Consider the following 20647-nt stretch of genomic DNA (forward strand, 5'->3'; position numbering starts at 1 on the left):
GAACCGACTTCAGGTCCCAGAGCAAGTCCTTCCCAGCTCTGGAGGGGTGCATCTGCACACCCTCCTGCCTCTGTGAGAAACTTCTGCCCTCCTTGTCTGCAGAGCACATTTCTGTCCCTCCTCTGAGCCTCGGCCCAGCTTTGAACTCCTCTGTGAAACCTCCCTCTGCTCTTCCCAGCATCCCCCCACACCCCATGCTCTATGCCCCTTTCTGCACTAAAGCAATCATCCCACCATCTGGACCCACTCTAGATGCTGGTGGGTTTATTTTCTCACTGGATCGTGAGCTCCTCAAGGGCAGGGATGAAGTATGGTCCCTCACCATAACCCACTCTACATAAGCACAAGGCTTATCTTCTGGAAGGTGCTCAAATGTTGGCTGAAGTAGTGAATGAACTCCATTTGCATTTTATCTCTGGCTGTGTCTAAACCAAAGAAAATCACACTTGTCTTCTCAGAAGAGGGAACATATTCAAATACCAAGAACTGCAGTTCCTGGTAAGACCTTTGAGAAAATGACGTTACCAACAGCAGCAACTGGAAACTCAGCAGAATGCTTAAGTGCTAAAAACAGAGTGAAATGGGCCAAGACTTGAACAGTCATGGTTTAGGGGGCCTGAAGGGGTAGAGGTGGGGGAGATTCCTGACTATCTAAAGTTTAAGAATCACACACACACAAAAATAAAATAAATAAAGTTTAACAATCACAAACAACTTCTTCCGTAAGAATTACATATATTTACATTGTGGATCTGAAATACATTTTCACAGGAGCTGCTGCTCAAATGCAAAGACTACCCAATCTGGAAACCTCCCCCAACTGTTAAAGCCAGCACTTCAGATAGGAGATAAGCTGTTTCCAGCTGGAGTGGCTTTAGAAAGTCTGCTCTAAAATGAAGTCATCTTGTTCTCGTCACTGTCCTCCTCCCCAGCCTTCCTTCTGGGACCAACCCCCATCCTGTGACTCCCAAAGGACGCTGCCCTCTCTAGTTATCCATGAGGCTCCCTGGGTGCTTGGGGCTATGGGGAGGGCTCTTCAGCTTGGGGGTAGACAGGTGCTCCAACTCATAGCGTCCATTCTCAGAGGACTTGTGTGTGAGTATCTTCTTTATTCCCTCCTTCTGGCTCCTCTTGTGCTCAATAATCTGCTGGAGCTGGTACCCAGCATATTCTGGCTTGGCAGTCAGCGGGCCAGCTGGCACAGCTACGCCAAGAACATCTGACACCATGTAGGGGCGCAGCCAGCCCACCAGAGGAGTGCTTCCAGGGCTATAGTGGGTCTGCTTGTGGTAGAAGAGAAGCCCATCTACCTACAAGAAAGAAAACCAGGGATCAGAATGACTTCTGGGGCCACATGTTTGTAGGAGACCTATATGCACTGGGGTAGCTCTTGTGGTCCAGCTCTTTTTTTCTGGGTCACTGCCAGAAGAAAAAGAGTCTTTGTTTCTCACACATGAATTTCTCTAAAAGAAGAAATGGCCTAGAAAACTAAATTTTAGAAAATAAAAACATAAAAAGTACTTTCCCGTTTACAGCGTGCTTTCCTACCTAGTATTTCACCCTCTTACCCACCATGGAAGTGTCTGGGAGATGAAGCTGCTCAGACTCAGGGAGTTCTGGAGCCTCCCTCAAACACACAGTGAGTATGAAGCAGAAATTCAGCTTGAACCCAGGTCTTCTCTCCTCAAATCCCATTCACCTTCCACCACCCGGAGGTCTCTGTAGTGGGGGATGTGCTCCACACCGGGAACAAAGCCGGGGGACTGGACAAGCCCCTCCAAGATGCTGGACTGCTGAGTGCAGGGGAAACAGCCTGTCAAGAAGCCCTGCTCCCCAGCCATTGCTGGCTGCCTAAACCTCCCCCTAAATTGTCTGTGAGCTATGTTCTGGGAAACTCAGTTTTTCTCAACGGGAAGACCTCCCACAGTCCCATATGTTCTTTTCTGTGATTCAGTGACTCATCTCTAAAAAGCATTTATTGTCACTGGGGCATAAGGGTTATAAACAAAGATGGTGTTCTTACCACCTTCTTAACTGACTCCCAGAAATGAAGGCAACTCAGCCTTTGCCATTTCATCATTTGGGAAGCTGTGATCCTTTTAGCAAAATTATATCCAGTTCAAGCAAATACTTGCAGGTGACCAGGCAGAATTTTAAAGGGTATCATGGGCAAAGGAAGTCTGCTTGTAGGGTAACTGCAGGTTCTGAGGATGACCAAAGACTGCCCAGGACTGAGGAGATTCTGGGGAGGTGAGACTTTCAGCACTAAAACCAGGGAAGTCCTGGGCAACCTTGGACAAGTTGGTTGCCCCACTGCCATGCCACTGCTCAGCAAGCACTGCCATCCCTGGGGACCATTTGCTCTTCGGAGGAAGGAAGGATTAGGAATTCACAGCCCTGCAGTCTGTCAGTCACAGAAGCCCCAGCTGTGGCAGTCAAACAAGGGGCCTCGTTCTCTGGCTTGTAGCAGAAAGAGGCACACAAGAAGGACCTAGGAATGGAAGCCTCACCCCTCTCTGGGCCTCAGTTTCTCCATCTGTAAAATGAGGGCATTAGATGAGCTGTCCTTTCAAGGGCCCTTCCAGCTCTGGCATTCTGACTTATCTGGCAGGGTGGCACTGAGGCTATGAAGGGCCACGAGCACATCCTTTTCCAAGAGTCAGCATTTAGCCCTTTTCTGATGCTTTGACACAGCAAAGTCAGAGGCTCTCTTAAGACTGTATAACCAAGTTTCCCTGTGTCCTACAATCAGATCAGAGCAATAAAAACAATGGTTTTGTTACCTCAAAAGGGAAATCCATAGACAGCACCTTACACAGGCTCTCAGGGGTACAAGGGAAATTCTTTAGCCCCACAAATTTAAACTAAAACATAAATTAGAACAAAGAATTAGTACATGTTACAAACAATATTGGTTCCAGCAACTGAACAGCTGTATCAAAGAAGAGAAGTTTTCAGTCTCATCCTTCCCTACCCACTCCCCTCTACTTATCCTCTGAATTACTAGGTCAGGAGTTCTCAACCTTGCTTTATACAGGAGAACCATCTGGGAAACTCTTAAAAATTACTCATGCCCAAGCACCACCCCGAGATTCTGACTGAACTGCTCTGGGGTGGGATCCAGTCTTTTTTTTTTTTTAAGCTCTCCAGTTGATTCATGCAGTCAGGACTGAGAACCACTGCCCTGTGCTAGGTTTAGAGATTCTATGTTATTCTCCCAGCTCTATGACAGTTGCCCCTAATGAAGGACTGGTGAAGCCCCTTTCACACCAGCAAAAGTTTTTACACTTAAGCAGTATACCAAAGTGATTAGGACTATGACAACCTCTGAGTCAGATTGCCTAGGTTTGAATCCCAGCTCTGTCAATCATTTAATCTCCATATGCCTCCATTTTCCCATCTGTAAAAAGGAATAATAAAATATCTACTTCATAGGATTGTTATGCAAATACAATGAGATAGTACATGTAGCACACACAGAAGAGCATCTCAGAGAAAGTAGTACCCATGTTCCCTTTTCTCAGTGCATGTTCTTCTAGGACCTTATTGATAACATCACTGGAAGTACTGGTCCCATTTATTGTCCTGTAACTGGTTATTCAGTTGCTTTTAAAAATGCTGTAAGCAACCCAAGCAAATGCCAGTCTACAGGGCTTAACTAATAAAATGCAATGAAAACAACTGTCCCATATTTAATCACTGAGCAAAGAGCCAAGACATTTGGGTTATCATCCTGGACTATGGGACCTTGGGGAAGGCAGTCCCTTCTCTGAGCCTATATACTAATCTATAAACAGAGGGGACTGACTAGATGAGGTCACTCTTAGCTCAGATGCAAAGGCAGAGGTTCTCAAAGTGTGGTCCATGGACCAGCAGTATCAGTTTCACTGGAGAACTTGTTAGAAATGCAAATTCTCAGGCTTTACCCCAGACCTACTGAATCAGAAATTCTGGGGGTGAGGCCCAGGAGCCTACATTTTACCAAGCCTCCAGAGGCTGCTGATGCAGGCTACAGTTGGAGAATTCTAAACAGTGTTATTAATAAAAACAGTTATTAGCATTTTATACCAACCACTGTTTATTGAGTGCTCACCGTAAGAATTATGCTAGAAAGACTTGTATATTTATATAATTTGGTTCTTAGAACAACCCTGTAAAGTAGGTATTATTAACCCTATTAAACAGATGAAGAAACTAAGGCCAAGTAAAGATATTAACTTAACCTGGTAATTGTTAAAGCGAAAACTGGAATCTAGATAACTGTTAAGTCCATACTTTTCCCACTATGCCATGCTGCCTCAAAAAGATAATTTCATTCATAATGATTATATTTAGATAACAGACCAATCCAAACCAATCCCCATAAAGAACTCTGCAATCCTAACACCAGGCCTTACGGGATTGAGCTTGGTTTTCTCTCCCAGTCCTTCTTCTGGTAACTTTGAATGCATCCAGTAGAATCGGAAATCAGTCTGCCAGAGAAGAGAAAGGGAAAGATTAAAAACTGCTCACCTCAAACTCTAATACGAACAAAAACACCCCATTCTAAAAAGGCACCTAATGGTCAAAAGGTACAAACTTCCAGTTATAAGATAAATAAGTACCAGGGATGGAAAGTACAACACAATGACAATAGTTAACTCTGTTGTCTGGTATATACATGACAGTTGTTGAGAGCAGATCCTAAGAGTTCTCATGGCAAGGGAAAAAAAACATTTATTTTTTTCTTTTCTTTTCTTTTTGGTATCTATATGAGATGGTGGGTGTTAACTAAACTTACTCAGGTAACTACTGCAAAATATATGTAAGTCAAATCATTGTGCTATACACCTTAAACTTACAGTGTTGCATGTCAGTTTAATTTCAATAAAACTGGGAAAAAAACAGCCACCTGATTTATGAAGACCTAAGCCGTTCTCTCACCCTCATTTCCCTTAAAACACTGCTGTAAGGTCAGGAAGATGTTCATAAAATCTTTAAATGTTTTTACCTTAAAATCCAATAGAATTATTAATAGTAGTAATGCCAACATTTGTCACTGAAGGCCTACTATGTCTCAGGCTCCATGCTAAGGACCTTACATACATAATCGTATTAATCCTCAACCATCCTCTGAGAATCGTATTATTATTATCTCCATTTTACAGGTGAGGACTCTGAGGCTCAGAGAGATTACATCACTCACCCAGGTGCACACAGAAATACTATGGGACCAGGACTCACCAACTCCAAAGCACATTACGTTAACCTCTGTTTTATTTTACCTAAGAATTAGAAACTACTTTATAGCTGTAACTTCACATAAACTACTTTATTCCAAATTACTATTGATCTAAATTACTGATACATATGCTTCTGTTGTTATTTAGGGACTTTTCTTTCTTTCTTTTTTTTTTTAATTTCCAAAACCAAAAATAAAAAACCCACAATCTTTTCTTTATATTGTCAAAATATAGGTGGCTTTAGTTATCAAATTTGTAAGTTGTAAATGCATGTTATGAAACATCCTTCAACAGAATTATAGGAAAATATGTTCCTGATTGAATTTTTTTTTAATTTTTTTAATTTTTAAAAATTAATTAATTTTTGGCCACATTGGGTCTTCGTTGCTGCGTGGCCTTTCTCTCTCTTTTTTTAAAAAATAAATTTATTTATTTCTTTATTTTTGGTTGCACTGGGTCTTCGTTGCTGCCCGTGGGTTTTTTCTAGTTACGGTGAGCGGGGGCTACTCTTCGCTGTGGTGTGCGGGCTTCTCATTGCGGTGGCTTCTCTTGTTGCGGAGCATGGGCTCTAGGCATGTGGGCTTCAATAGTTGTGGTTCGTGGGCTCTAGAGCACAGGCTCAGTAGTTGTGGTGCACGGGCTTAGTTGCTCTGCGGCATGTGGGATCTTCCCAGACCAGGGCTTGAACCTGTGTCCCCTGCACTGGCAGGCAGATTCTTAACACTGCACCACCAGGGAAGTCCCTCGATTGAATTTTTGAGTTCTGAGTTTTAGGCTTGGCTCTGCATTTGGGCAAGGTACTTAACATCTGTGGCTCTCAGCTTTCATATCTAAATGATGAGGAGTAATAACAATAGTACATACTTACTTTTTAGAGTTGTAAGGGATTCAATGAGATCATGCTCACAAAGTGCTTAGCAATGCAGGTCTTGGCTATTTTTTTGTTGTTGTTTTTGTTTTTTTATCTTTTGGCCACACCGTGCAGCATGTGTGAACTTAGTTCCCTGACTGGGGATTGAACCCATGGCCCCTGCATTGGAAGTGCAGAGTCTTAAACTGGACCGCCAGGGAAGTCCCTTGGCTATTATTTTTTGAATGAGATGCATGCTAGAATTCTGAAGTACCAGCACCTAGCACAATTTGGAAACCTAGCTTGGGGTAATGGCTACAGAAAGAAGCAGGCTGTGGTGATAACCTGTGATTCGGACACGTGGGCCTGCATGAGGATCGCCTGGAGGTTTATTAAAACGTAAGTCCCATCCCCAGAGTTTCTGATTCAGTAGGTCTAAGAATTTGCATTACTAACAACTTTCTGAGGCCACACATTCAACATTCTGAGAACCACTATGATAAACTAATTGACAGGAGCATAAAAAACCCACCACTTTAAAACTGGAACAACGATGGGGAGCATAGGAGCAGAGATGGACACTGTGGGGTGACCTAGCCTCTCTCTGATGACTGCGTCTGTCACTCGAAAAAATCACTAATCTGAGAAAAATGTTGTGGGAAGGTGAAACCTAAGGGGAGAATATTGGGTGGGGGGCCTCTCTCCATTTGGAAAATCTCCTTCCAAAGCTAACCCCTCAGAGATTCGAGGCCTTACGGTCATACCAAGGAGGCCCTGACATTTTCAGGGTCAAGATGTGGTTGGTGAAGAGTGGAGGTGACAGAAGTCTATTTGATGGTGCTTAACATTCCACCTTCTCTTCCTTGTGCCGCCTGCACAAGGCAGCATCCCCTTCACCTGCAACCTTCCCTGCCAGCAAGCCTCCCACACTCTGGAGAGAGGGGAGGGGGCGGTTACAGCTTCTACGAAGTCCCAGCCTACCCTACACTCTGTTTCTCCTTCCTCCCCTCAAGAATTGCTATGCTTCCCTTAGTTCCTCCTACCTCTTTTTATAAATGAAGCTAATTTAAACACACCCAAAGATGCAAGGAACATTAGACAATGTTCTTGATATACCACATCCTGTACACACCAAGAAGTTGGTCACGTACTAAACACACATGCTGAGCCACTTTCCTGGGAGGAGAGGAGAAAACAGGAGAAGACATGAGGGGAGTGTCAGTCCTTACCTGGCAGTCATAAAAAGGGTGTCCCCGCCAGCACATCACGTCCAGAACGTAGTAGGTCTGGTTCACCTCACTGTAAATGCAGTCCAGAATGGTGTAGTCTGGAGACACAAAGTAGAAAGTCAGTACAGGGTACCCCTTCCCATCAGGGTTCCCTCCACCACAATCTGGGGAGCCCCATCTTAGGGGCTTGGGAACCGAATCCAACAATCCTCAGTGCTCACGGCAAGCACCGGCACTACAGGACAAAGTTCTTCACAGCCTTTTCTGGCTACCTGGCACAGTCTAGGGGTGACCTGAGGTATGACAGCACAAGAAGGATCAAGGCAATGCCAAGTGTGAACTCTGAACCTTTAGAAAAACTGGGACATTTACTCACCTTAGAGAAGCTCAAGTTTGAAGGGAAGTAATCTTCCATTTTAGTTTACAATTACTTTTTGAGTTCCTAACACAGGTACTGTGTTCTGTGGGGAATATTAACTATAAGTAATCCCTGCCTTTAAGGAAGTTACAATCCAGTTAAGGAGATAAGATGATTACAGAGGAAAGAACCAAGACCTGAATTATACAGCACAAACTAAGAAAAACGAGAGTTCCAGAAAATGCTTCATGGAAGAGATGGGATATGAACAATCTTTTGGGATCAGAGGACTAAAATAACAGGGTAGAGGGGAGGTGGGAGCGCATTTCAGGCTTGAGTAAAAAAAGCCAATAGAGGGCTCAGAACAGAGGACAGGAATAACCACCAGCAGAGCCTGGGCAGACAGAGGTGAGAGAACGGTTCTGGCAGCTCTGCCAACTCCTCGCTGAATGACCCCGGGCAAACTTTCGTGACCTTAGTCTCCCTGGTTGGGCCCAGGTGGGAGGAATAAGCTAAGATTAGGACACTGAGAAAGGCGAAAAGGGAATTCGGCAGGAAGCCGCAGCAACAGTACATTACATTTGGCCTTCTGGGGGTCCTTTCCCCAGAAAACTGCACCTGTCATCTTGTGATGGAAGTCCATGGGAAAGGTGCATTGACTTTAATTTAGGGGTTTATTGCCCAGCAGGTCTCACAAGTTGCAACTATTCTGCTACTGAGGAGGCCTGACCTTGAGGGAGAGCCCAGTGGGCAGGATACTACCTGTGCGCAGTTTCAAAAGTATGCTTTTAAAGTGGGTCTTTAAAACAACTAACTAAGCAACTAACCAAGCACTGATTATAAAAGTTAATAAACAGTCAATTGTATGTAGGTACCTTTTGTTGTTGCTGAGTTTCGCCTGTTGCCTCCTGGCAGAAGGGAAGAAAAGCTGCTGACGCAGTAGCCACTCTTGGTGTAGGCACTGGTAGAGCCCTGTGTGGACAATTACCATTCTTGTCAGGCATCAAGGTCTCCTCACCCTCCTGCTTCCACATTCTGCAGGGGTGCCATCAGCCCAAAGATGGCTCTCATCAAGTCCCTCCTGCAGGAAAGCGTTTCAATCCCCATGGCAGGGACAGCTGCTGTGGCAGATGAGGAACACAGAGTGTGCAGAGAACCCCTCCCGTTACAGGCCAGGCATGCTGGTGCCGGGGGCAGGAGCAGCTACTCACCCTGGAGGCCACAATAAGGGCTCTTTTTCCAACAGGGCACACGACCACAATCCATTCCTGACCCAAATCTGAAGGGACGTCAATTAACCACTCTGAGAGCATTAACTGGGAACACAAAAAATGGTGTTAAAAATCAACAGGGCTGTGCTGCTCCCATGTTTACAATGACAAAGAATTCACGTCCTACATATATAATAAAAATACACGTAAAAGAATGAGAACAGAAAAGGGTGACAGTGGGACCTCCACCCCGCTAGCTCTTAGTAGTCAACTCATCTCCTGCTCACTGTGAACTTCCACTTCTCACCTTCATTATCTGCATCCATATCCATTCTTACTACTTCACCCCCTGTATGGGGGGATAGGACCCTCTATCTTTCCTTACTTTGTCCACCCACCTACCATTATCACAACCATTATGTTCCAGGGGCTATACCTCAGAGATGAATCAAGTCCCTGACCTTGAGATGCTCTAAACTAGATCATTTCCCAAACTAGTGACCCAAATACTATACTAAAGGATGTTAGGAAATCTACCTTAAATTGAAAAAAAAAAAGGGCTGTGGTGAAATGAATTTGAAAAAATTCACTCTTCCATTCATCACTAGTCCCTCCCATCTATACAAGACTTTAGCCTATCAATTAATACTTCCCACTCAATCTCTCATCTCTCCCATCTCTCCTTCCCCTTAGGCCACAAAATACTTAACCCCTAATCCTCAAAACCAAGGCAAAAATGAAAACCTTTTATCACTCTACATTTCTATTAAGATATTCCACGTTCTCTCTTTTTTCAACTACTTCGTATTTCTTTTTTTTTTTAAAACATCTTTATTGGGGTATAATTGCTTTACAATGGTGTGTTAGTTTCTGCTTTATAACAAAGTGAATAAGTTATACATATACATATGTTCCCATATCTCTTCCCTCTTGTGTCTCCCTCCCTCCCACCCTCCAACTACTTCGTATTTCTTGCTGCTGCCTTCCCACCCACTCTGACACCCGCAGTCCAGATTTGCTACCTCACAGCCCCACTTGACCTCCTTGCAGCCAAGTACCTCTATTCCCTCACCTCCCCCTCCTTCCTCTACTCCTGGTGTAATGCTGCCAGTCACATCCTCCTCCTTGACACATGCTCCCTTGGTCCCATGACAGTACTTTTCTGTTTTTCCTCCAAACATTCCTCCACACACTCCCCCAAAACATGTAGATAATCTTCAGGGGGCTGTTTTAGGTCCCCCTTTTCTTTTCTCTTAGATGCTGTTCCCCCCCGTGGGGGTGGAACTCATCTACTTCTCTTGTCATTTCTAAGATGATGCCTCCTAATTCTCTCTCTTTTTTTTGTTTTGGCTGCGTTGGGTCTTTGTTGCTATGTGCGGGCTTTCTCTAGTTGTGGCGAGTGGGGGCTACTCTTCATTGCGGTGCACGGGCTTCTCATTGCAGTGGCTTCTCTTGTTGTGGAGCACAGGCTGTAGGTGCACGGGCTTCAGTAGTTGTGGCACACGGGCTCAGTAGTTGTGGCTTGCGGGCCCTAGAGCGCAGGCTCAGTAGTTGTGGCGCATGTGCTTAGTTGCTCCATGGCATGTGGGATCTTCCTTGACCAGGGCTCGAACCCGTGTCCCCTGCACTGGCAGGCAGGTTCTTAGCCACTGCGCCACCAGGGAAGTCCCCTAATTCTCTTCTTTTTCATCTCCAGACTTCTTTCCTTTCCTCCAAACCTATATTTCCAGTTGTCCATTTGCTATCTCTTTCTCTGTTGGTCCTCTCTGTACCTTAAACTCAGCATAGCCGAAACAGAATTCACTGGCTTCTGTTGCCCAAGTACCTCCCATCCCTGAAACACCCACCCTTCCCCTTCTGCGTTCTGTGCCCTGTTAATATCATCACCTTCCTCTCTGTTATTCAATTAAACCCAAGGCATAATCAACACTCTCTTAAAGAATAATAGTAATACAACACCAAAAGCACAAATGACGAAACAATAGATAAATTAGACTACATCAAAATGTAAAACTTCTGTGCTGCCAAAAACATCATCAAGAAAGTGAAAAGACAACCCACAGAATGAGAAATATTTGCAAATCATGTATCTCATAAGGAACTTGTATCTAGAATATTTAAAGAACTCTTATAACTCAATAATAAAAGACAAATAGCCCAATTTTTAAATGGGCAAAGGATTTGAATAGACATTTCTCCAAAGATATACGAATGGCTAATAAACACATGAAAAGAAGCTCAATATCATTAGTTACTAGGGAAATGAAAATCAAAACCATGAAACACCACTTCACACCCACTAGGATGGTTATATTCAAAAGGACGGACAATAACGAGTATTGGCAAAGATGTGGAGAAACAAACTCTCAAACATTGCTGGTGGGAATGTAAAATGGTGTAGTCACTCTGAAAAATAGTCTGATAGCTCCAGAGTTATCATATGGCCTAGTAACTCCACTCCCAGGTATATACCCAAGAGAAATGAAAACATATGTCCATGCAAAAACATGTAAATAAATGTTCATAGCAGCAATATTCATAATAGCCCCAAAGTGGAAACAACTCAAAAGGCCATCAACTGATGAATGGATAAACAAAATGTGGTGTACCTATACAACAGAATATTATTTGAAAAGACATGAAAAGGAATGAAGTTCTAACACATGCTACAACATAAATGAATCTTGAAAACCTTCTAAGTGAAAGAAGCCAGAAGCAAAAGGATGTATCTCATATGATTCCATTTATACGAAATGTCCAAAATAGACAAATCCACAGAGACAGAAAGTAGATCAGTGATTGCTCTAGGGCCTGGAGGGAAGGGGAAATGGGGAGTGACTGCTAATGGGTGTGAAAATATTCTAGAATTAGATCGTGGTGATGGTTGCACAGCTCTGTGAATTACTAAAAAAATACTGAATTGTACTCTGTAAATGGGTGAATTGTATGTTATGTGAATTGTATCTCAAAATGGCTGTTTAAAAAAATAGCAGTAGCAGCTAATACTGTGGGGCATTCATTATGGGCTCTGGGCTAGGTATTTAAGGTACACTATTTCATTTAATCCTTCTAACAATCCTATGAGATAGGTACTATTACGATGTCCCATTTTACGGATAAGAAACTAGAGACTTAGACTGGTTAAGTAACTTGCCCATGGTCAACACAGAGCCTGACTTTGAGGTCAGTCCATGCGACCTGAGCTTAAACCCTTACCCGCTTCTCATATTGCCTCTCCTAGCCATAAATTCTGTTCATTCCACCTGGCAACATCTCTCATACTCATGACCTCTTTTCCTTCCCACTTCCACTGCCCTTAGCACTCATCAGATCTTTTAGCAAACCTAAGCCCCCTACCACAGTCTCTCTCTTCCAGGCCTTTCTACACTGATGTGGTAGTCATCACATGAAGTCCCACCTCTGTCCCTGGCTCAAAAAGTCTCGGTGGTTCCTCACAATCTAGACCCAGAGTCTAAAACCTTGTACATATTTCTGCTATACTCCTCCCCCTACCCTATGTTGCTCCATCCTCACACACACTCTGCACACCCCTCCTGAACACATCATATATTCTTCTCCCACCTCTGGGCTCTTGCTCAGCCTGATCCTGCGGCCTGGAATGCCCTGAAATGCTCTGTACCTCCACCTGTCCTACCCATGTTTCCAAACTGTCTCCTCTTTCATTAAGCTTTTCCTGATTTCACAACCCTGCTTCCTTCTCTGTTGGAAGTTAATTTCACTTTCTTATTGCAAAAACCATAATCTACACTTATTAGAGGAGTGCATGGGCTATTTCTGGCCCACGTCTATCTTCCCCTGAGAATAGCCTAGCTTAACACAGAACAGGGCCTTCAACAATGCTTGCTTGGGGGGGACTTTTCTGGTGATCCAGTGGCTAAGACTCCGCACTCCCAATGCAGGGGGTCCGGGGTTCGATCCCTGGTCAGGGAACTAGACCCTGCATGCCACAACTAAAGATCCCACATGCAGCAACAAAGATCGTGCGTACCGCAACTGAGACCCGGCGCAGATAGATAGATAGATAAATAAATAAATATTTTTTAAAAAGCCAATATTCTGTTTTAAACAAAAACAAAACAAAACAATGCTTGCTCAGGACTTCCCTAGTGGTGCAGTAGTTAAGACTCTGTGCTTCCACTGCAGAGGGCATTGGTTCGATCCCTGGTCAGGGAACTAAGATACCGCATGCTGTGCAGCATGGCCAAAAAATTTAAAAAACAACAAAAAAACAATGTTTGCTCAACAGAACTAAATTGTACTTTGTCATAGAAGATGTCTGTGCTATATTTGAGGCAGAGAAAGAGGATGGGAGTGTGTGCACCCAGGAACCATATTCTTAAGGTGGGAGAGGATTCTGAAGTGACAAGACACTTGGGTTATAGAGAGAAGTATACAATAGCAGGGTAGACCCCCAGCCCCACTCAGACACATGCCCTGCCTTCTGGAAAATAACTGGGTTGCCTAGAGCACTGGACAGTCTCCATGCCTGCTTCACCTATGGCACCACAAGCCACACTGATTTTCTCTCCGGAATCAACAGGCCACTTAGTCAAGTCTGTTATAGTGATCTGTTGTTTCATGGCCTCAACCTCACCTAGGCCAACTGGCTGGCCTGGGGTGGCTGGGCAGGCTCCCAGTATTCAAGGACCTCCAAGCTCCTACCACCTGAGTGTGAAGACCCAAGGCTGGCATGTTAGTCCACCACTTGGGAAAGACTACCAGCTTGGGAGATGGGGTGGGGGATAGTGCTGGGCTGGGCAGGCCTGATCCAAAACAGCTGTATAACGACTAGTAAAGAATGGCGTCCGCTAGCATATCAGTAGCTCAGGGGCTTTAAATGCAGCAGGCCGGAAGCCTTTGCTAACAGCATGGGGTAATGATTCCCAAACCCACTACCCAGACTCTATCAGTGACCCCTGTCAGCACACAAAACTGTAAGTCATCTCTTTTCATCTCATAACTTTGATGTACATCAGCACTTTCGTTGCAGATGCTATTCCTTCTTCCTGCCTCATCCTCCTCTTTAGGGCGAGTAAAGAGCTTTGACTGCACAGTAAAGGGAGCAGGACCAGCTGCGCCTAATCTTCTCTGGAGCACTCACTTGATTAGCATAGCGTTTTGGTAACTTCTTGCCAGTGTCAACGTCCATTTCCTCATCATCTTTCTTTTCTTCTTCTTCCTCACTCTCCATCCCTGTCCAGTCATCTTCAGCGAGTCTTCTGGCATGGTTCACATAATCCAGCCGCTTTCTGAGAAAAGAAAAGGCATAAGGACAGGTCTTTACGTCTTATAGGAAGACACCCTGAAATGTGACAGATGTAATTCAAAGTCTCCAAATTCAAAAGCAACTTGGGAATTGTGGTGGGGTAAGCGATGACAAAATTTCCTTTGTAAGCCTTAACTAGTGACCACCTCCTCACAGATCCTAAATAGGAAACCCCCTCTGAACACACTCAGCTTTCCTCAGTTTCCTAAGAATAGGCAAGGTACAATATTTAAAGGAATTCTCAGGGTTCGCTAGTGGCTGATCTTACTCCTACCCACCCCACCCTAGACTCCCATCTCCACCCCAGGTGAGAGCTGATACTTCCCTGCCTGGCAGACATACTGTCTGAAGGCTCCTAGGGATTGCAGAGAGGAAACACCAAGATGCAGTGAGAAGTTTGAGACAAGGACAGCTTCTGGGACTTTCTGAGGAACAGCCAGACCTTTTTGCAGTTCCTAACTTTCAAAAAAGGCCACTTAGAAAAAACTAAGGAAATCTGAGTAAAGAAGTATGGATTTTAGTTAATAATAATGTATCAATATTTGTTCATTAGTTGTAACAAGTGTACTATAAGATGTTGGGAATTCCCTAGCGGTCCAGTGGTTAGGACTCGGCACTTTCACTGCCGTGGGCCCAGGTTCAATCCCTGGTTGGGGAACTAAGATCCTGCAAGCTGCTCAGCGTGGCCAAAAAAAAAAGAGAGAGAGGAACTTGACATTTTGGAGGGAGACTTTTCACCAGATACTCTTTTTTAAAAACACTTATTTATTTATTTATGGCTGTGTTGGGTCTTCGTTGCTGCATGCGGGCTTTCTCTGGTTGTGGCGAGCGGGGGCTTCTCATTGTTGTGGCTTTTCTTGTTGCGGAACACAGGCTCTAGGCACACGGGCTTCAGTAGCTGTGGTGCACAGGCTTAGCTGCTCCGCGGCATGTGGGATCTTCCTGGATCAGGGCTCAAACCCATGTCCCCTGCATTGGCAGGCGGATTCTTAACCACTGCACCACCAGGGAAGTCCCTTCTCCATATACTCTTTTATGGATTGTGAATTTTGAACCATACGAACATATTACCTATTCCAAATTAATCACAATTTTTAAAAACTGGGGATCGGGGGAATGCGTGATCTGAGAATGTAATCTGCAAGCAACCCAGAGGCCACAGGGAACCATCTCTGCTAAACACATCTAGTGATGAAGCAGTGGGCAAAATGCAGCTGTCGATAGTTCCTCCTAATCCTTAATTCCTTAACCAGAAGAGGCCTGTGTTGCACTGAGAATAAAAGGATAGGCCCTGCCTTCAGAGCAGCCCATCCTCAAACACTCCTATCCTGCAATCAATCTCTCTCCCTGTTTGCTCATCTTGGTATTGCGACCGAAGTGTATGGAAGACATTTCCTCAGATTCCCTGTGGAATTATTTGTCTTGAATTCCCAAGGGCTCCACAGAAACATCTGGGCTGAAGGAAGACAGGAAGCCCACACCAAAGCCAGGAGTCAGACTGCAGGAGAAAGCACACAGGGAATGTGGGGAGTGGAAGTATGGGAGTGGCTTTCACAAGTCCCTAAACTACAAAGCTCAGTATTGCTGCCAGGAAAAAAGAAAAGAAAAATTTAACCAGAGAGTTGAGCTTTTGCTTTCAAACTTCAGTCTCTCCCTACTCCCTCATTTTTCCCAAGCTCTGCGTGTAAAGGATGTCTACCTCTGCCAGGATTTACCCCTCCCAACCTTGTGGGCAAGAAGAACAACCTACAAAGGGTCCACTTTGAAGGTGGCTCTGTAGAGACAAGCCTGGAGCCTCCTGAATGGTTCACAGCTCCCAGCCTACAGAGAGAAGCCAAGGAGTTAAAGTATCCCTTACGATTTCTGCAGTTCCAGTAACCGGCGGCGCCGCTCACTCTGCTCCAAGGAACTGTACTTGGACTTGTACTGGGACAGGCGGGGGTGTGGGGCAGCTGTGCTGTTCAGATCTTGAGACACAGAAAAGCTACTAGCCAGGGCTTGACTCAGCTCTTCCATCTTCCCTACAAAGGAAAACATCAGAAAATTGTTCAATCGTTTTGTATCACCTTTCGGGTACAGGCAGTTATGGTGTAACATGATGGCTACATTCCTAAAAAACCTCACATAATCCAAAATCACAATTATTTCTATGGGAAAAAAAAAGAAGTTAAAGGGTAAGTGAGTTACATATGAGCAGTAATGTTTTTCTCACAGATATTTTAATAATGAGCATTTTGATAGCTCTGAGTGTATAAACTTCAACATCAATCAAATTCACCTTGTGATTGCATCTAACTTTTGCTCTTTGTCATCATTCACCAGGGACCCTGTCATTAATTCCTTCTTACAATCATTGACATGCAGTGAAGTAATCGATCATCTAATTTTTTTCCTGAATAGTTCTAAAAAGCTGTTACTCAATAACTAATGTAATTTTCTTTTTTAACATTTTTTTTTTTTTAATGTAGGGCTTCCCTGGTGGCACAATGGTTAAGAATCCACCTGCCAATGCAGGGGACACGGGTTCGAGCCCTGGTCCGGGAAGATCCCATGTGCTGCGGAGCAACTAAGCCCATGCACCGCAACTACTGAGCCTGTGCTCTAGAGCCCACGAGCCACAACTACTGAAGCCCGTGCGCCTGGAGCCCAGGCTCCGCAACAAGAGAAGCCACTGCAATGAGAAGCCCGCACACCACAAGGAAGAGCAGCCCCCCCTCACCGCAACTAGAGAAAGCCCGCACACAGCAACGAAGACCCAAGGCAGCCAAAAATAAATAAATTTAAATAAATAAATAAAATATGTAATTTTCTGATGCAAGTTTTATCTGATTGGCTGTTTAGTTCTCCAATAAATGCCAACTCATATCAAGAAAATTTAGTTCCAGGAGAAGTACTGGTTCTGGAGCCCAAGGAGGAAGACAAGAGGAGCCAAAAACCCAAACCTGGCAGTTACTTTCTTGCTTTATAGCTTGTTTTGTTTATTTGCTTGTTTGGGGTGGGCAGAAGGAAGGTTTCAGGGCTACCTATGCAGGACTCATTTCGAAAAGAGCTAAAATATGTAAGGCTGCCTCCCAGTTAACACCAGCTGCTCTAGAAAATGTGAAGAACAGACATGTGGTACACTTGGGAGACAGAGAGTAAATCATATTGGAGACAGACTACCAAGGGCCACCCTGAAGAACGGGAGTAGAGAGAAAGATGTGAATTCACACTTCACTCACCCTTCCATGAATGAAGGTATGAGGTAGCACAGGAGCTCCCCTAAAAATTAAATGTGCACCTCAAGGAATTCCCTGGCAGTCCATTGGTTAGGACTCTGTACTTTCACTGCCAAGGGCCCAGGTTCAATCCCTGGTGGGGGAACTAAGATCTCACAAGCCGCCACGGCCGGAAGAAAAAAAAAAAAAAAGTGTGCCTCAGACTGCAAGAAAAGAGGAACATTTGGGAGAAATTTTATTCACACACCTGGGCTGGCCCAACCCTTCAAGTTCTAGTATAAACCAGAGGGTACCACCAGTGCTTAAACTCCACCCCAGTCCAGGTCCCAATGCTCTGAGCCTCAAAACCAACAGGTTCATTGCAGAGCCTCCACAGTTAAAAATACAACTCTATGGGCCTCTACTTGGCAAAGAGTTATTTTCCATTGCACATTTGAATTCAGATTTTCTTTCTTAATTTACAGCATTAGATTTTTTTTTTTAATGCCCGCACCATGCGGCTTTCGGGATATTAGTTCCCAGACAAGGGATCAAGCCCCCAGAGTGAAAGCGCTGAGTCCTAACCACTGGACCACCAGGGAATTCCCTAGATTTCTTTTTTCTAATTTGAAAGGAACTTTTTGTGTGTGTGTGGTTAAAAACGCATGACATAAAGTTTACCACTTAACCTTTTATTTTTTTTTTTGTGGTACGCGGGCCTCTCACAGTTGTGGCCTCTCCCGTTGAGGAGCACAGGCTCCGGACGTGCAGGCTCAGCGGCCACGGCTCACGGGCCCAGCCGCTCCGCGGCATGTGGGATCTTCCCGGACCGGGGCACAAACCCGTGTCCCCTGCCTCGGCAGGCGGACTCTCAACCACTGCGCCACCAGGGAAGCCCCACTTAACCATTTTTAAATGTACACTCCAGTTGTGTTAATTACATTCACATTGCTGTGCAATTTCCAGAACTCTATTATTCTTGCAAAATGGAACCTTTATACCCATTAAACACGAAAAAAACAAACAAAAACAAAAAAACCCACCTTTTTAAAACTTAAGATTAGCGTATTATGTGTGGATTTGAGGCGTGTCTTAACATGTATGTTATGCAACCGGGGTGGCCATTCGTAGTTGAGGCTGGGTGACGAGTACTTAGGATCCTAAATGGTATGCTATTTTCTGTATTTTTCTATACTTTTGTGTAAGTTTGAACACTTCCATAATAAAATCTTTTAAAGATTCATTATGTCTTTGTCTTACCAAAGTAATGACCCAATCTAAAATACATTTATTAGGCCTCATCGTGTTTTATCTCGGTGTGGGTTCATGCTCTGCCAAGAAGCATAAAATCCTTCTTAAAATTGATGCCTTGGATACCGGGGCGGCTGGCTGTACCTCCCATAAATTTATGGCTGTCCTTGGCTGGCTCCTGCTCTTTCAACCCATTCTTCGGAGGATGATGACTCCAAGGGTTCTGACCTGGGGGGTCTCAAACTCCACCTGTATCCCATTTCCGACCCACCCAGGCCCCTCCCCCGAGCTCCAGACTCCAATTGTCCCCCACTACTGTCTCTTCCTCCTCCTCCCCCTCCGGGGGCGCCCCGCCTCGAATCCCCCAGCCGGGATCTAGGCCTCCTCAGCGTCTCCCACCGGGCTTCAATGCGGCCGCGGGAACCGAACTCCACTCGGCCGCCCTCCCCGCTACAGGCACGCACAGCTTTTCTCTATGGATGGGGTCATCTAGGCCTTGCATGATTCGCCCCTCCCCCACAAAGAAAATCCCTGAGGGGTCCTGGCCCGACAGCCTGGAACTGAAGAGTGGAAGCGCGCCCAAGGAGAGGCCCCAGCCTCGCTCTGCCCCTCCAGGTCATGTCTCGGGAAGCCGGGAGTGTGCAGCCGGCCACAGACAGTTACAGCCGGGCGCCCAGGGGCAGTTCGGGAGCCGGCGGGGCCCAAGCTAGAACCGACGACTCACCAGGCCGAGGTGACAATTCCACGCGCAGCCGCCAACGCCGCCGCCGGGGGCCGACCAATCAGCTGCCTTTAGAGAGCCGGCCCCGCTCCCTTGGCCGCCGCCGTGCCGCCGGGCTCACCCACCTAGCGCTGGGAGTTTCCGGCTCCTCCGGACGTAGAGAACGCCGGGAGTTCTTCCGCGGTTCTGTCACGGGCTTGCGGTTACTTCCCCCCTCAACTACCGAGGTTTTTCCAGTCCGCCCGGGCGGGAGTCCTCCTTCTGCTTTTGTGTTGCTACCCTCCTGAAAGGTGACTTGGCCGGGCCGAAGCCTCACTCCTGGGCAGAAGCTTCTCCGGGTTACTTTCGCCGATAGCTGGAACCCCGGTCTCGTGGCCGGGCGTTCAAGGCCCTCCAGGCCCTGGATCCTGCCGCCTCCCCCAGATACGCACAGTCCTTAGGAGTGCACCAACAGTCCGCTCCCTCTCCCGTGACCATGCTTTATACGGGAAAGCGCTGCCTGAATGACTCCCTCCCCCGCCCACACATACACCCACCACTAAGTCTCAGACAATTAGTCGTCCCCTACCCATTCGCGCCTTAGAACACTGGAAAGAAACCTCGATTACAGCCATTTGCTCGCTTTAGGAGTTTCTCTTTCCTTCTCGGCTGTGGGCTTGGCAATGGTAGGGACCTGGTTTGATTCCTGCATCCGGCACAAGGCACGGCTCTGGTGAAGGAATGAATTGGTGCAAAGGGTGGAGGGAAGCAGCCGAGATTTACGAACTTAATAAAACTGGAGAGCAGCCTTTGTGGGCTAAGATTGAAGAGATGCAAAATAAAACTGTGAATAGCCATTTATTGAATACTTACATTGAGGCAGACCCCGTGCTCTGCATGAATTATTTAATCTTAAAATAGCACAAGGAAGTAGAGACTAAAGCTCAGAGAGGTTAAGCAACTTGGCCAAAGTTACACGGCTTTTGAGCCAAATATTTAAGTTTGCTGCATGTCTGACTTACAGAGAAGTTGGATATTACAATACCACACTACAGAAACAACGTACACAAAGTTGGCACATTTTGAGTCCAAGGTGTGGACTTGTTGCATATTTTATGTACATGACTCCGTCCATTTGGAGGTCAGATTGACAGGGAGGGTAGAGGGTGCTTGGGGCTGTGGAAGACCAATTTTTCTTTTCTTTTTTTTTTACTTCAGAATTTACATAGGTGAGCTCTAACTTTCAGTGGTCAGGCTGTGCACTAGGTTATTTGGTGCATCGACAAATAAAAGCTGATTATGAGACTGACAAAGAAGAGCCCAGGACCTGACTTCACTAGGA

At 45.4% G+C, this 20647-nt stretch overlaps 1 protein-coding gene across 2 annotated transcripts; it reads right to left on the reverse strand.

The window, feature by feature from the left end:
• Window positions 1–682: 682 nt before the first annotated feature.
• On the reverse strand, window positions 683–19803 carry SNUPN (snurportin 1). Of its 2 annotated transcripts, XM_004316017.4 has the most exons (9): window positions 19330–19779; window positions 16016–16178; window positions 13993–14140; window positions 8871–8975; window positions 8535–8631; window positions 7302–7399; window positions 4398–4472; window positions 2784–2864; window positions 683–1310 (listed from the first exon to the last, which is right to left on the reverse strand). In XM_004316017.4, exons 2-9 carry the CDS (start codon window positions 16171–16173, stop codon window positions 987–989), a joined length of 1086 nt encoding a protein of 361 aa, XP_004316065.1. In that variant the 5' UTR covers window positions 16174–16178; window positions 19330–19779; the 3' UTR covers window positions 683–986. The 2 variants fall into 2 exon arrangements, with proteins under 2 accessions (XP_004316065.1, XP_019805687.1); XM_019950128.3 differs by lacking the exon at window positions 2784–2864 and having other exon boundaries at window positions 19330–19803.
• Between the last annotated feature and the right edge of the window lie 844 nt (window positions 19804–20647).

This window comes from Tursiops truncatus, chromosome 2 (assembly GCF_011762595.2).
Source record: "Tursiops truncatus isolate mTurTru1 chromosome 2, mTurTru1.mat.Y, whole genome shotgun sequence".
Classification (NCBI taxonomy): Eukaryota; Metazoa; Chordata; class Mammalia; order Artiodactyla; family Delphinidae; genus Tursiops; species Tursiops truncatus.